The sequence below is a fragment of the Nuphar pumila genome, chromosome 15, assembly GCF_984573655.1.
Source record: "Nuphar pumila chromosome 15, dmNupPumi1.hap1.1, whole genome shotgun sequence".
Classification (NCBI taxonomy): Eukaryota; Viridiplantae; Streptophyta; class Magnoliopsida; order Nymphaeales; family Nymphaeaceae; genus Nuphar; species Nuphar pumila.
Window position 1 is genome coordinate 35,581,391 of NC_143263.1, and position 18,442 is coordinate 35,599,832.

Below are 18,442 nucleotides of genomic sequence, written 5' to 3' on the forward strand. Positions count from 1 at the left end.
ATCAATTGTATTCAGTTAAACATTTCTAACATATGAAATAAAATCAAATCAAACAAATATATACAATAAAGGATAATTATGAAATCTTTATTCAATTAATCAATTCTAAAAAGCAAACATGGCCATACTATTTTCCTACATTTTAGGACTTCTAGATATAGAATTACATTGTGCTTAAAATCTTCATGTATGGCTTCTAGTGTGTCACTTCTGTGCCAACTGAGGTTTTACTAATGAGATTTTACTTATGAGAGTACAGGAAAATTAGAGAAATATAAGGTTCTTGATCATTTTTATTGGTAACTTGGTTTAGTTCATGGAGTTTCTGTTGATACGTACTCCAATCTTTTTGTCTAGCACATTATATTCCCATGTAAATTGTCACCACTGGTTTTAATATTCTGTTCTGTCCAATATATTAGGAACTACAACAAAATGCTCACATTAAATATGCCATTCTGTTCTTCCTTCAGGTAGAAAACAATCCATATGATACCAATATGATGGTCTTCATGGATTATAGAGATTATGTGAAGGAAAAAGCTAAAACTGTTGAAACTGAGGTTCCATCATTTCTTTATGCCATGCCATTGTCACCAACAAGAGTTTTCTATGAGGTTTGTTTTCATATTTGTGCTTAATCTAGTTACTGCATCTTGGTGCGGTATTTCTTCTATGATTCTGTATAATGGTCTCAGTATATCACTAGGGTGAACTGGTTGCAGGAGACCTGTTTGGCTGCAAGACCCACCATGCCGTTTGACATCCTGAAGAAAAGATTAATGACACGCTTGGAAACCATGGGAGTTCGGGTTATTAAAGTTTATGAAGAGGTGACCTCTTTAATCTATTCTAAAGTTGATTAAGTAAAAGCTATTTTTCCTTTGTATATGTATGTTATGTAAACAACATACAGAAGTCTAGTCCATGTTCTACAACATGAAATCAATCTTGCTTTAGGTTGCGACTAAGAGATACGATCTTGGCAATGAATAAATAAATACATGCCTATATATATTCATATATATTTTATTTATAATGATTTAATAGGTAAATGCCCATTAAGGGTATTTTGATCATTTCATACATTGTAATAGGCTGTGCCCATTAGGGGCACATTAGTACTTTTATTTTATTCTTTTTTTTGTATTTTTATGTTTTTATAGGGACTATTTGGTCAAATACCAAATAGAGCTGTTAGGTTCTTTTTTAACTAGTCAACATGGAGTTGACTAGTTAATATAGCTATTGGAACAGTTCAACAGCTCTATTGAGGTCTCCCATAAATAAGGGTTTTTATCCCCTTTCATTTTCTAATGCTTTTCTTAAGCATTCATGTTCAATAAGATGAATATTTTTTATGTTTTGTGTTCTTATCTTTAGTTCTTTAATGTTTTGAATGCACTGAGTGCTTGTGTTGTGCCTTTGTACTCTTGTATTGTCTCTTAGTTGGATTTATGCATGTGCACTTTGTGTTTATGATCTTGTAAGCCCTTAGAAGCCCTCATTTTGTATTTCTACATATTTCATTACATGATATCAGAGCCAAGAAATCCTTCTTGGTATTTTGCCTCTTTTGGGTCTTAGGATTCTTTGGTTCGAGTTCATGTTTCGTGATCATTATGGAAGAAGAAGAAAAAGAAGGAAAGAAAAAGGAGAAGGAAAGAAAAAGATGAAGAGAGAGAGAGAGAGAGAGAGAGAGAGAGAGAGAGAGAGAGAGAGAGAGAGAGAGCACCTTTGACCTTCCCCTTTTATTTCCCTTTTTAGAGAGAAGTTTGGTTCTGGGTCATATGTGGATCCATACCCAAACTTTTTCTTTTATTTTATAGAGCGAGGAAATAGTTTGGGGGTCTGGATTGTATATAGATCCAGACCCAAAGTCTTTCCTCCCTCTTATAAAGAGAGAGAGGAAAGAGTTTGGGTCTGGATCATATGTGAATCCAGACTCAAACTCTTTCCTCTCTCTCTTATATAAATAGCCGTGTTCTTGTACCTGCATTTTTTGAAATTATCGTGTCGTACCCTCTATACCCGCATCCATATAACATAGCTTATATCTTTAAGTGTTACTTGTGTTATCTATCTCATGCATTATGCATGAGAAAACACTCATTTTTCTTATCTTTGAAAAATTATTTGTTATTTTTATAAAAAAACTAAAATTTGTAAATGTTTTTTAAAAAAAATTATCATGGGATTTGTTTTTATTATATATTTTATAAGGTTTATAATATTTGTTTGATCTTGTGAAATTATATGTGTATGCTTTTAGGCTATGTAACACAGACTCTTCTAACTGGGCATGGCGTGTTGCACCTGCACCCAGGCGGGTGCGACACTTGTACATAGCTTCCTTTGTGTTATGTGAAGTCAACCACACTGAGGTCCATTTCTATCCAAAAGTAGATTCAATTAACCCTAATTAAGTCTATTTTTATCTATATAAATGCATAAATGCACACACATACACATAATGTGAACTTAAAACTGTTAAAAATTATATATATATATATATATATATATATATATATATATATATATATATATATATATATATATATATATATATATATATATATATATATATATATATATATATGCCCTCCTCGCACCTAAGTTTTTTTAAAGTGCCGCATTCGCACCCGCACCCGCACCTATGTGACAACTTTTAGGAGATCTAGTTTGAATCTTAGTTTTTTAAGACTTGCTTTATTTGATATGTACGTATATGATCTAGTATTCTTGAGCATGTATTGTTGGCATTTAGATGTTTTGTTTGAACAATTCATGGTTCTAAATGTTAAATCATGCTTGTGTTTATTATTAAAATTTGTTTTTATTTCTTTTTGAAAAATTGTCATATATTTTAAAATAATTTGAAATAGTGTTGTGTGTCTTTTACAAGTATGATCTTATGAAATTTTGCTTAACTTGTGCTTAATTTTTCTCTCTTTACTCAGTGAATTCTTATGTGAAACTTAAAGTAGCTTATGAAGTATTAAAAATTATGATCTTGCTTGTGTATAAATAATTTTTATATTGATATTTGATTCTTGTGCACTTGTGATTACCTTACATGATAAATGAGATTGTCTATTCATGTATAAGGTATTGAGCATGATTTCTTATGGGCGTCATTCACTTTAATAAATGTCTTTTGTTGTCCTTTTTTGGACAACAATTATGTTATTGGATGTTTCTCTTGTTGGTCCTTTTGTGTTCCTTATGATTGTGTTATTTTCTTAGTCTCATGGCTCTTTAATGAAAATTATCTTACATGTTTTACATAGGATTTAAATATTATGTTTTTATTGCATACTTAGTTTTTTAATAAAATATTAAGTTGAGAATTATAAGAAACTTCTTTGTGTTTGCCGTTTGTGGGTGTTATAAGTATTTTCCTTATGGTTCACTTTAGTACTTGTCCATTATTGATGGACGCGCTTGTCCACTTAGATCTTTGGTAGACGTGTGTTCTTGATTCATTGCATACTTGTTATTTATAAAATATTATGTTTTTATTTTGTAGCCTCTTTGGTATATACTCTTAGTGCCTTAATCTGTCACTTACATATGCTTAAGTGTGTTCCTATGCATATCTTATATGATTCTTCATTAAGATATGTTGCTTTAAGTTATTAAGATTATTGCATATACATGAGTTTTTGATCTCTTTGTGAGTATTGATAATTAATTGTACTTGTGTATGCACTTGGTTTTCTATATGGTTATTTGAGAATCTCTATATATGTTTTGACCCTCTTTAATGTTTATATACCATTGACTTGTATTTTAGATTTTGCTTATATTGACTATGCATATGATTCTATCAATTGACATCTTGTTGTGCATATGATTGCATTCATTCTAAGTTTTCATCTACTGTTATTGGATTTGATTTGAAACTTTGTTTTTTTAAATCACTTCTTATATATGAACTCACTTATTTAAAAATTGATTTTCGCAAGCATTTATTGTCTTCTTGTAGCATTTGTTTTTTACATAACAAATTTTTTGTTAAATCATATGTATAAGACTATAATACCTGATAAGGGTATTATAGTCTTTTCACATTGTTTAGTAAACAATGTTTTTTTTTCTTTTCTTATTTTCTTTTCCTTTTTCTTTTATTTTTTATTTTTGGATTCATGCCAAAAGGGGGCCCCACAATAGAGTTGTTGGGCCCCCCAACGACTCTTTAGGAGCCCCCCCCTTGGTTCCTTTTTCAGCCCTCTATCTTTGTATGAATAGGGGTGAGACCCCTTGTATTTCTTAAGCTTTTATGCTCACTCTTTCAATAAAAGAGTTCTTTATTTTAGTTGTGCTTTTTATAAAGCTTGTGTTTGTGTTGTCCCATAGTGGACTTGTGTATTGCTCCCTTTTGATATTTCTACGTTGTTGGTGATTGTGAATGCATTTTTGCATTCTTTATTTTTTCGCATACTTCATTACATGGTATCAGAGCCACTCGACTCTTGTAACGTGAAGTTGTAACTCTCCCTCTTCTTTATTCTCATACTACCTTATTGAAAGCAATAGAGGCCAAGATCAACCTATCATTCAAGCTTAATGGCAAAAATTACATGATGTGGGCATTCGTAATGGAGAATAACCTCAAAGAAAAAAAACTTTGGGGTTATGTAATCGGGTTCGTTCCGAAACTTCAACTTGAGCTTACCAAGATTGAATGAGGTCAAGAAAAAGTTCTTGAGGGAGATGCTTGCCTCAAAGCTATTGAAGATCATCAAAGAAAAGTAGAAGATTGGGCAAGCAACCATGCAAAAATCCTAGCATGGTTTATGAACAATGTAGAATTCAAGGTATGTGCAAATATTGCAAAATTTCGATGAGCCAATGAGGCTTGGTTTTTTATGAAGGGTATGTATACCCAAAAAGATCTTGCAAGAGCCTATGTCTTGCAAGAAAATGTTAGAACTACTAAACAAGGGGATGAGCATTCAAGATTACTATAGTGCTCTAAACTCTTTGTGGGATGAGTTGGTTCTTTTAGAGCCAAAATGGGTATCTATCGAGGATGTTGAATTAAGACAAAAACAAATGGAACAAGATCGATTGTTTCAATTTTTGTTCGGTCTACGTCCTGACTTTGAGCAAGTTAGGTCTTCACTCCTCCATAGATCTATTTTTCTTCCTATAGAAGATGCCATAGCCGAAATTACTCAAGAAGAAACTAGGCTTGGCATGAGTAAAAGCATTGATGAAGTGCTTGCCGTATCCAAACCCGACAACAATGTCAAAACATACAAACCACCTCATTTTGAAAAGCAAGGCAACTATGGTGGAGGAAGAAATATGATTGTATACCATCATTGTCATGAGCTGGGTCACATTAAACCTGTTTGCCCGACTAAATGGGACATTCAAGCCTAAGGTGGCTTCTCTTGAAGAATCCACTACCAAAGAAGATGAAGGCAAGAGTGGAGACCTTAAGAAAACACTTGGTCAAATTTCTATGGCTCTTCAACAAATTCTCAAAGCTACTTTCTCCACGTCAGGTGCAGCCATTGCATCTACTTCACCTCCCGGTACGTACTCTTGGATCTTAGACTCCGGAGCCTCATTTCATATTACCCCACTTGAGAATGCATTAACCGATGTATGTACCAATTCAAGAGGCTCATGTGTTTCTACGGCCGATGGAACCTTTTTAAAAATCACAAGTATTGAAACTCTTGATTCTAAAATCTCTCAAAATCTTTTTGTTCCAAAGGTTAGACAACAACAACTACGCCTTCATCCCAAAACAATTGGGGTCGGCGATATGAACCAAAAAAGAAAATCATTCTGGGTCTTCCACATGAATCCTTCTCCTCCAATCATTTCTATCCAATGCCATGTCCTCGGTGAGGTTCAAAGCATTCATATCCTTTCCTATCATCTCCATCCAAGTCTTCTTATGCCTAGCCCAACCTCTTTTAACTAATATATTTTCCCATTTCTCCATCCTTCTAACTGGAGCATCATTAGGCCTTCGCCGATTATGTCCAAACCATCGTAAACGATTCTCTCTCATCTTATTTTCAATGGATGCAATGCCTACCTTCTTACGTATCTCCTCGTTTCGAATCTTATCTTTTATTGTATTTCCACATATCCATCTAAGCATACACATCTCAGCTACACTCATTTTTTGAATATGATGTCTCTTGACAGCCCAACATTTCGTACCATGTAGTAAAGCGAGCCTAATTGTCGTCCTATAAAGCTTTTCCTTCAACCGCAATGGCATTCTACGATTGCACAACATTCTAGTTGCACTTTTCCATTTCATCCACCCAACCTTTATCCTGTGATTTACATCTCCATCAATTTCTCCATACTTTTGAATGATAGATCCCAAATATTTGAAACAGTCATCCACCGGTATTTTTTGCTCGCCAAGCTTCACTACACTCCTATCACTACTTCGTTGCTTACTAAACCGACATTCCATATATTTTGTCTTACTCTTACTCAACTTAAAACCTCTTGCTTCTAATGTCTGTCTCCATAATTCTAACTTAGCATTAACCCCAACTCTAGACTCATCAATCAAAACAATATCATAAGCTCATCCACCACGACACATTTTCTTGAATTGATCTCGTAAGCTCATCCATCACTATAACAAATAGGAAATGGCTTAACGTAGATCCTTGATGTAACCCAACCGTTATAGGAAAATTGGTTGTCACCCCTCCACAAGTGCGGACATTGGTTCCTACTTCTTTGTACATATCTTTAATTATACTAATGTACTTGAGAGAAACACCTTTCTTCATCATTGTCCACCAGAGAACATTCCTAGGTACTCTATCATATGTCTTCTCCAAATCAATAAAAACCATATGCAAATCTTTGTTTCTCTCTCTTTATATCTCTCAATAAGTTGTCTAAGAAGATGTATAACTTCCATAGTTGATCTTCCAAGCATAAAACCAAATTGATTCTCCGATATCATGACAACCTTCCTCAACCTATACTCAATCACCCTCTCCTAAAGTTTCATAGTATGACTCATGAGTTTTATACCACGATAGTTTGTGCAATCTTGTATATCACCCTTATTCTTATATAGAGGCACCAAAGTACTCTTCCTCCATTCATTAGGCATCTTATTTGTCCGCCAAATCTTGTTAAAAAGATTTGTCAACCCTTCTAAACCTTTCTCACCCAAGCATTTCCAAGCCTCGATAGGTATACCATCTGGGCCAACTGCCCTTCTTGATTTCATTTTCTTCAAAGTCTCTATAATTTCTTTCTTTTGAATCTTGCGCATGAAGTCATGATTCATCTCATGAAAAAGAATAGAGAAGTCTCCAAGATCCTGAACATGACTTCCATTAAATAGCTTATCAAAATAATCTTTCTATCTCTCTTTAATCTCCTCATCTTTAACTAAAACCCTTTGCGTTTTATTTTTGATACATCTAACCATACCCAGATCCCTCAATTTCCTATCTCTCATCTTTGCAAGCCTATAAATATCCTTCTCGCCTTCTTTGGTATCCAACTTGTCATAAACCTCCTTATATACCTTAGCCCTCGCGTTTCGAACAACTTTTTTAACTTCCTTCTTTGCTATCATATACTTCTCCAAATTCTCATTATCACGACTCTTACTTAGATTTCTATAACACTCTCTTTTAACCTTAATAGCTAATTTGACATCCTCGTTCCACCATAATGTATCCTTACCTAGTGGTGCACCGCCTTTAGACTCACCCAATACCTCCTTAGCTACTTTTCTCATACCACCCGCTATCTTATTCCACATTGATTCTGAATCCTCCTCGAGACACCAATCAACTTCCTTAACTACCTGCTCTACAAACATTCCTTGTTTAGCTCCTTTCAGTGCCCACCACTTAATTCTAGGATCTATCTTATGTCTATCCCTTTTGCGGCATTTTCTAATTCTAAGATCTAAAATTAAGACTCTATGTTGTGTAGCTACACTTTCTCCTGGTATAACCTTACAATCGATGCAACAACCCCTATCTCTCTTTCTAAGTAGGAAAAAATCTATCTGACACGTATTAACCCCACTTTTAAATATTACTAGGTGAGACTCCCTCTTCCTAAACCAAGTGTTTGCTAAGATCATATCATAGGACAAACCAAAATCTAAAAACCTTTCTCCACTTTCGTTTCTTTCTCCTATACCATAGCCTCCATGGATACTATCAAATCCATCCCTATTAATGCCTACATGTCCATTAAGGTCACTGCCGATGAAAAACTTTTCTCCATAAGATATCCCTTGTACTACTCCATCTTAATCTTCCCAAAATTGACTCTTAATGGAATCATCTAAACCTACTTGAGGTGCATAAACACTAATAATATTAATAATATCTGTACCTAATACTAATTTAATAAGTAAAATCTATTACCCTTCCTACGGACCTCAACTACATTATCTATAAACTCACGACTAATAACAATCCCTACTCCATTCCTATTCCTATTTATTCCTGTATACCAAATCTTATATCCCCAAGTATCTATCACTTTTGCTTTCTCACCTACCCATTTGGTCTCTTGTAGACATAAAATATCCATCTTTCTTCTAACATATAACATCTACTAACTCTACCAACTTACCAGTTAAAGGCCCTGTGTTCCAAGTGGCTAACCTAATTTTATGGTCTTGAACTATCTTCTTTACCCCCACCCGTCCAACAAAGTGAGGGAACCCTTGCCTATTTGACACCACACCCGGGCGCCGGTGTGACGCGTCGCCCAGAAGTGACGACTTAGCAACCCTTGCCCATTTATCATTGCCTCCTGGCCTATAGAGTACAACACGTCGCTCAATAGGGAACGCCCCAACTAAATTCTCATATTGGTTCATATTCATAGGGTGTGACTAAGTTTTTATGTTGGCTGTCACTGGCCTACCACAACCCTCCTTGTAACGACCCCAATCCAGACCCTTTAAAAATGCGGAATATTTTTTTTTCCTAAGAGTTGCGGAAACCTTCCCAGAGATCTGGGGTCCTCACAGTTCCACTTTCCATTGGATAGCCCAACCACCACAAACGAAATTGCAATTATCATCCATATCAACCAACTAAAACTCTTTTATTAATGAGTAAGAAAATTTCAAAGACAAGGTTTTCTTCAACTGAAAGTAAAGTAACATTTGCAGAAATTAAAAGAACTAAAAGACAAAAGAAAGAGCCACTATATCCTCTACTGAAGCTGACAAGCCCAAGTATAACTCATCCATCCCCAGATGCATGTCCAACTTCACTGTTCACCAATTTCCTGTGAAAAACCAACAAAGTAGGGTGTCAGAACCGAAATTCTGAGCACAACTACTTCTAAAGAAAACAGGTGAGAGAAAGAACATGGATAAGATTTCATGCAGTGATTTGAGTGAGTAACAACAACAACAACAACAAACAACAACAACAACTACGCCTTCATCCCAAAACAATTGGGGTCAGCGATATGAACCAAAAAAGAAATTCATTTTGGGTCTTCCACATGAATCCTTTTCCTCCAATCATTTCTATCCAACGCCATGTCCTCGGTGAGGTTCAAAGCATTCATATCCTTTCCTATCATCTCCATCCAAGTCTTCCTAGGCCTACCCCGACCTCTTTTAACTAATGTATTTTCCCATTTCTCCAACCTTCTAACTGGAGCATCATTAGGCCTTCGCCGAATATGTCCAAACCACCGTAAACGATTCTCTCGCATCTTATTTTCAATGGGTGCAACACCTACCTTCTTACGTATCTCTTGGTTCCGAATCTTATCTTTTATTGTATTTCCACACATCCATCTAAGCATCCGCATCTCTGCTACACTCATTTTTTGAATATGATGTCTCTTGGCAGCCCAACATTCCGTACCATATAGTAAAGCGGGTCTAATAGTCGTCCTATAAAACTTTCCCTTCAACCGCAATGGCATTCTACGATCGCACAACACTCCAGTAGCACTTTTCCATTTCATCCACCCAACCTTTATCCTATGATTTACATCTCCATCAATTTCTCCATACTTTTGAATGATGGATCCCAAATATTTGAAATAATCATTCACCGGTATATCTTGCTCACCAAGCTTCACTACACTCCCATCACTACTTCGTTGCTTACTAAACCGACATTCCATATATTCAGTCTTACTCTTACTCAACTTAAAACCTCTAGCTTCCAATGTCTGTCTCCATAATTCTAACTTAGCATTAACCCCAGCTCTAGACTCATCAATCAAAACAATATCATCAGCAAACAACATACACCACGGTACATTTTCTTGAATTGATCTCGTAAGCTCATCCATCACTATCGCAAATAGGAAAGGGCTTAAAGCAGATCCTTGATGTAACCCAACCGTTATCGGGAAATTGGTTGTCACCCCTCCACAAGTGCGGACATTGGTTACTACTCCTTCATACATATCTTTAATTATACTAATGTACTTGAGAGAAACACCTTTCTTCATCATTGTCCACCAGAGAATGTCCCTAGGTACTCTATCGTATGCCTTCTCTAAATCAATAAAAACCATATGCAAATCTTTGTTCCTCTCTCTATATCTTTCAATAAGTTGTCTAAGAAGATGTATAACTTCCATAGTTGATCTTCCAGGCATAAAACCAAATTGATTCTCCGATATCATGACAACCTTCCTCAACCTAGACTCAATCACCCTCTCCCAAAGTTTCATAGTATGACTCATGAGTTTTATACCACGATAGTTTGTGCAATATTGTATATCACCCTTATTCTTATATAAAGGCACCAAAGTACTCTTCCTCCACTCATTAGGCATCTTATTTGTTCGCCAAATCAAGTTAAAAAGATTTGTCAACCATTCTAAACCTTTCTCTCCCAAGCATTTTCAAGCCTCGATAGGTATACCATCTGGGCCAACTGCCCTTCTTGATTTCATTTTCTTCAAAGCCTCTGCAATTTCTTTCTTTTGAATCTTGCGCATGAAGTCACAATTTATCTCATGAAAAGGAATGGAGAAGTCTCCAAGATCTTGAGCATGACTATCATTAAATAGCTTATCAAAATAATCTTTCCATCTCTCCTTAATCTCCTCATCTTTGACTAAAACCCTTTGCGTTTCATCTTTGATACATCTAACCATACCCAAATCCTTCGATTTCCTATCTCTCATCTTTGCAAGCCTATAAATATCCTTCTCGCCTTCTTTGGTATCCAACTTGTCATAAACCTCCTTATATACCTTAGCCCTCGCGTTTCGAACAACTTTTTTAGCTTCCTTCTTTGCTATCATATACTTCTCCAAATTCTCATTATCACGACTCTTACTTAGATTTCTATAACACTCTCTTTTAACCTTAATAGCTAATTTGACATCCTCGTTCCACCATGATGTATCCTTACCTAGTGGTGCACCGCCTTTAGACTCACCCAATACCTCCTTAGCTACTTTTCTCATACCACCCGCTATCTTATTCCACATTGATTCTGAATCCTCCTCGAGACACCAATCAACTTCCTTAACTACCTGCTCTACAAACATTCCTTGTTTAGCTCCTTTCAGTGCCCACCACTTAATTCTAGGATCTATCCTATGTCTATCCCTTTTGCGGCATTGTCTAATTCTAAGATCTAAAATTAAGACTCTATGTTGTGTAGCTACTCTTTCTCCTGGTATAACCTTACAATCGATGCAACAACCCCTATCTCTCTTTCTAAGTAGGAAAAAATCTATCTGACTCGTATTAACCCCACTTTTAAATGTTACTAGGTGAGACTCCCTCTTCCTAAACCAAGTGTTTGCTAAGATCATATCATAGGACAAACAAAAATCTAAAATCCTTTCTCCACTTTCATTTCTTTCTCCTATACCATAGCCTCCATGGATATTCTCAAATCCATCCCTACTAATGCCTACATGTCCATTAAGGTCACCGCCGATGAAAAGCTTTTCTCCATAAGATATCTCTTGTACTACTCCATCTAAATCTTCCCAAAATTGATGCTTAATGGAATCATCTGAACCTACTTGAGGTGCATAAACACTAATAATATTAATAATATCCGTACCTAATACTAATTTAATAAGTAAAATTCTATCACCCTTCCTACGGACCTCAACTACATTATCTATAAACTGACGACTCATAACAATCCCTACTCCATTCCTATTCCTATTTATTCCTGTATACCAAATCTTATATCCCCAAGGTTCTATCACTTCAGCTTTCTCACCTACCCATTTGGTCTCTTGAAGACATAAAATATCAATCTTTCTCCTACACATAACATCTACTAACTCTACCAACTTACCAGTTAAAGACCCTATGTTCCAAGTGGCTAACCTAATTTTATGGTCTTGGACTAACTTCTTTACCCCCACCCGTCAAACAAAAGTGAGGGAACCCTTGCCTATTTGACACCACACCCGGGCGCCGGTGTGACGCGTCGCTTCTGGGCGACGACCTAGCAACCCTTGCACATTTATCACTGCCTCCGGGCCTAGAGAGTACAGCGCGTCGCTCAGTAGGGAACGCCCCAACGAAATTCTCATATTGGTTCATTTTCATCGGATATGACAAAGTTTTTATGCTGGCTGTCACAGGCCTACCGCAACCCTCCTCCTTTATCCGGGCTTGGGACCGACAGTGTATAACTACACAGGCGGAGTTCAGTGATTTGAGTGAGTACAGATATAAAATTTGCAACATTCAAATATCTATTACTACCAACAATTGCATGTGCTCACCAGTCAAGAATAGTAAAACAGTACATATATCATGAACTAAATAATTAAACCTTGCAACATGATTTCAAGAAGTAAATCATATGCTAATACCAAATCATGTCATGATATCAAGAGTGATTCAAACATGCATGACCCAATGAATAACAGAAAAATGCATGAGTATGTGCAATGCATGATTTCTTCTGTTATCTTTTATTTAAGTTTCATCTTTCCATATGCATGCCCTATTAAATGCAACATCTTTAAGTTGCTCTTTTTAATTATCGTGGCCCGCGGATACACCAAACGGGTACAAACCCCGAGGTCAAGTAGGTTCCTAGGGTAGCTTAACACACAATTTGTATTTTATTACTGGGTTCCCACTTAGCCCTCGACCGATATCAGAAAACAACACCATCCATCGGAACATTAGACCTCCACATCTAATGTCGGGGACACAAGGGACACCCCACGCCCACAAGTGCCACTTCCTTGATACTATAAACTCACAGCTGTGACTAACACACCACTCCCGGGTAAAGTGGCGGGCTCTCCCTAAAACCGTGGCCAGGAGAAAAACCTCAATATCGGGTTCAGGGGCAACAACGCACACGAAGTTTTTGTATCCTCACAGTCTCCCCAAGGCCGGATAACTAAGATTCTCATACTCCAGATGAGATATCCCAGAAGGTATATTACACTGTTCTTATTCATTATATTTTTATTTAATTCCATTCTTTAAGTTTGCAACACAATATGCAAAAGTAAAGTGAAAAACCCGCATCCTCCCTTGCGGGTGTGAGAAATCAGATGTGGGAGTCATCTTACTATCGTAGCAAGAGATAGAGAGAGAGGTAAGAGGGAAGAGAGAAAAAAATGTTGGGCGGCAATAGGATCTTCTCCCCTTTCCATTGATATTTATATGCTGTACAAGTGGTACAATACATTACAGTGGTACAATACAGTACAGTATGCTGTACAAGTGGTACAATACAGTACAGTGGTACAATACAGTACAGTGGTACAACACAGTACATGAAATATATCCATTTACATATACATATTTAACAGCCTCCCTCAACTTGAGGATGATCTTCAATCATGCTCAACTTGCTCTTAAGTAACCAAAATTGATGACTAACCAATCCTTTGGTGAAGATGTCTGCCACTTGGTCTTCTGATCTGACATACGAAGCCTCAATTTCTTCTGTTTCAATCTTTTGTCTAACAAAATGCTGATCAATCTCAATGTGCTTCGTGCGACAATGATGAATAGGGTTAAAAGAAATATTAATGGCACTTTGATTATCACATAAAAGCAGAGAGGAAGAGATGGGTTCATTCAACTCTTGAAGAAGATGCCGTACCCAAGTGACATCAGCTGTCCCTGCTGCCATTGCCCTGTACTCTGCCTCAGTGCTGGATTTAGCAATGGCCTTTTGTTTCTTACTACTCCAAGTGACAATATTTGGGCCAATGAAAACACAATATCCTGAAACCGACCTACGCTCATCAGGATCCCCACCCCAATCTGCATCACAATATGTAAGTAAACGGTGTCCTGTAGTGAAGCTTTCATCTTTGTGATAGAGCAATCCATCTCCAATAGTCCCTTTCAGATATCTAAGAATACGCTTAATACATTCCATATGACAATCAGTGGGAGCATGCATAAACTGAGATGCTTGATTTACAGCATAAGCAATGTCAGGTCTTGTAAATGTAAGATATTGCAACATACCAACAATGCGGCGATATAAAGTGGAATCATGATATAATTGGCCTTCTTTTGCACTAAACTTATGATTTAAGACAGATGGGGTGCTGAGAGGTTTACAATTAATCATACCAGTGGTGTGAAGAATGTCAAGAGTATACTTGTGTTGACTTAGAGTGAGTCGATCATCTTGCCTATCGACTTCAACTCCCAAGAAGTATCGCAATGGGCCTAAGTCCTTCATCTTAAATTTGGCCATGAGTAAAGACTTGACCAAGGCAATATGTGCATCATCACTCCCAGTGATAATGATGTCATCAACATATATAAGAACCCAAGTAGTAACATGATCATTCTTATACATAAATAAAGAATGATCAAGTATACTCTTAGAAAAGCCATGCTGTTGAATTTCTATGGAGAAACTCTCAAACCAAGACCGAGATGCCTGTTTTAAACCATAAAGAGACCTTCTCAATTTACAAACCCATGTAGCCGCATCATGTTCACTATATCCAGGAGGTTGCTCCATATACACCTCTTCCTTCAAGTCCCCATGTAGGAACGCATTCTTGACATCCAACTGGCTAAGAGACCAACCATGCTGAAGTGCCAAAGTGAGGATCACACGAATGGTGCCAATTTTGACAACAGGGCTAAAAGTTTCCTCATAATCTTGCCCATATTGTTGTGTGAATCCGCGTGCAACAAGGCGAGCTTTATATCTTTCAATGCTACCATCTGGTTTACGCTTGATCTTGTAAACCCATTTGGAACCAACAACATTTCTATCAACAGGTCGAGGAACAATATCCCATGTATGACATTCATGAAGTGCTGCCATTTCTTCGTTCATAGCTTCAACCCAAGCTCGAGAATGGGCTGCCTGATGGAAAGTAGACGACTCTTTCTCTTTGGCCACATTGGTTAGAAACAACTGAAAGTCAAGAGAAAAATTGTTGTAACTAACCCAACGATGGATAGGATGCCTTTCACGTGTGGATCGTCGAAGAGGGGGAGCCTCGTGAGATGGAGTTGGAGGGGCTCCTCGACGGGCATAAACCAAACCTGAAAACCGTGAAGGTGCATCCTGGATGATGGAGTTGTCTGCTTCAAACTGAATTGGTTCATCAACAACAGGATCTCTGATAGAGTCATATAGCAAAGTATCACAAAGCCATGGATCATAAGTAGTTTGCTCATATACCTGAGAAGTATCACAAGTGCTGAAATGGTCATCATCAAAAACAACATTTCTAGACACCTTAATCTTACCCAAAATAGGATCATAACATCTATATCCTTTATATCCATCGGCATATCCCAGAAATCTGCACTGAACTGCTTTGTCCTGAAACTTGTTACGTAAAGAATGATCCACATGGACATAACAAATGCATCCGAAAGCATGCAAATCATCATAAGAAGGGTGAGAACCGTGAAGCAAATAATGAGACTGATCTCCTAATAATTCCATAGGCAACCTGTTAATGATATGCACTGCAGTGTGAAAGGCCTCAGTCCAAAGAGAGAAAGAAATATCAATATTGTGCATCATACTTAACGCGGTTTCAACAATATGCCGATGCTTACGTTCTGCTACTCCATTCTGTTGTGGAGTGTAAGGACAAGAGGAGTTACGTGTGATGCCATGGTCCTTTAAATATTCACTAAAATCATGAGATATGTATTCTCCACCACCATCACACTGGAAATAAGTGATATTTGAATTGAAAAGGTTCTGAACAAGAGCATGGAATTGTTTGAAAAGTTTGAACACTTCAGATTTAGATTTCATAAAGTAAATCCAAGTGTAACGAGTGAAAGAGTCAAGAAATAACACATAATAACGAGAGCCAGATAGAGATGAAACAGGAGCTGGGCCCCAAACATTAGAGTGAATAATTTCAAATGGCTTGGAAGCTCTTTTATTGATACTTTGAAAGGGAAGTACATGACTCTTGCAGACATTACAACTAGGACACTTATGATCTAATTTGACTTTGGGAATAAAACCCTGAGAAGACAATTTGTCAAGGAACCCTTGACTACAATGACCTAACCGACGATGCCAAGAAACTGGCTTATTACATTGCATAACAGAAGAAGACTGACTCAAATAAGCAGGAAAAGATGGAGTCACGGTAGATGACGTCTTCAAAGTCCCGGGGGCTGCTTCGAAGACGTACATGTTTCCGCGTCGTTCACCCTTAGCGAGCATCTTCTTGGTTCGAAGGTCCTTAAGACAAACAGAAGACGGAGTAAATTCCATGGATGAATTTGTTTCATCAACCAATTTAGAAACAGATAAAATGTTTTTCTCAATGGCAGGAGTGAGTAAGACATTTTTCAATGGTAGTGTAGATTGTGACAAAGAGAGAGATGCATTTCCAGTATGAGAAATAGGGTGGTGGGAACCATCTCCCGTGACAATAGTGCCAGTGCCAATATAAGGAACCATGTTGGAAAGTTTACCTGCATCAGAAGTAACATGTGCGGCTGCTCCAGAATCAATATACCAAACTCCATCATCATTCTGACGCAAATTCATGTTGTTAAATGCAGTCATCAGAATTTGTTGCACATCATGTGGCAACCCTGCACTCTGTCCCTGATCAGTACCCTGATGTGCTCGAAAATTTCCCTGCGGCTGCCCCTGAAACTGCCTAACATTCATTTGTCCAGCTCTTGGTCCTGACCTCCCTGCCTTGTTGCGATTCTGTGGGTTGTGCCAACAATCTGCTTTCACATGGCCACGCTTGTTGCAATGGAAGCAAGTAGGGACACGGGTACCTCTAGTGGCAGGTGGAGCAGTAGGAGTAGGAAGGAGTCCTCCACGGCCCATATGAGCAGCAGGTGGACGAAATGAGGTAGACCCAGATGTAAACATGACAGGGTGAGGATCATCAATAAGATGATCTTGAGTCAAACTAACTTCACACTGTAGGAGTTTAGCCTGTAAATCCTCAAAGCATGGAAGTGTAGAGGCAACCTGTAATGCAGTGCAAAACATACGATATTGGGGCCCAAGGCTTCCCAATACCTGCTGAACAACATCTCTGTCAGAAACAGGATATCCAATAGCGGCCAACTGATCAATGATAATTTTGATATCCCCTAGAAATTCAGTAATGGTCTTAGTTCCCTTTCGCATAGATTGGAACTGCCATTTCAGTTGAAGTGCACGTGATTCAGAAACCTGTGAATAAGAGTGAGCAAGATGTCTCCATAGTTCTGCAGCAGTAAAATGGTCAGAGATAGTTTGTAATATACGATCAGATAACGTGGCAGTCAAATAGGCAACCACAGATTGGTCCTTCTGAAACCAAACATCATACGCAGGATTTGGAATAGCAATGCAACTCACCTTCCCATCATTACCAGTTACCTCTTGCGTAATAGTCATAGGTGGGGCGGGTGATCCCCCATCCAGATGCCCGGAAAGACCATGACTTCGGATAAACGGCAGAATTTGGCGTTTCCAAAGTAAGTAGTTATCATGAGTTAATTTGTGAGAAACAAGTTGAGAAAGAAATCCGGGGCTGATTTTAGAATCCATAAGGAAGAAGATCAAGGATGAATCAAACAGCACGACAAAAATTCGTAGGTTGTACGGACAGAACCGTACGGTTGTACGGACAAAACCGTACGGACAGAAATTTTTGAGTTTTGGAAATCACGATTTTTCAGTTAATCGTGCAGAATGTACGATTTATCAACTATATTGCAAGAAATAGATAAGAAATCACAAGAAGTTTGAGAAAAGAGGCACTTTTGAGAAATGAGGGTTCCCAAATTTGGGGAAAACAGAAATTAGGTTTGATAAAATTGAAAACAGAAATTAAGGTTGATAAAATTGGGGATAACAGAATATGTAAGAAGGAAAAGATGCACGATATGAGGAAATGAAGAAACGACGTCGAAATATAGTGATTCAACGGAGAAACAACAGAGAAAAGATGAAAAAAAAAACACTTTCCTTGAGAACGCCCAAAAACGCACGTCAAAGTCCTTAGGGGCCTT

The 18,442-nt window shown here is 37.4% G+C and overlaps 1 protein-coding gene across 2 annotated transcripts in view; it reads left to right on the forward strand.

Moving 5' to 3' along the window:
- Positions 1–18,442, forward strand: part of LOC149815120 (lycopene epsilon cyclase, chloroplastic-like) — a 96,505-nt gene that overhangs the window by 25,696 nt on the left and 52,367 nt on the right. For both annotated transcript variants that reach the window (XM_089989524.1, XM_089989523.1), the window contains exons 6-7: positions 474–617; positions 726–833. In XM_089989524.1, the coding sequence (XP_089845650.1) occupies positions 474–617; positions 726–833 (252 nt within the window). The remainder of the gene's footprint in view (positions 1–473; positions 618–725; positions 834–18,442) is intronic.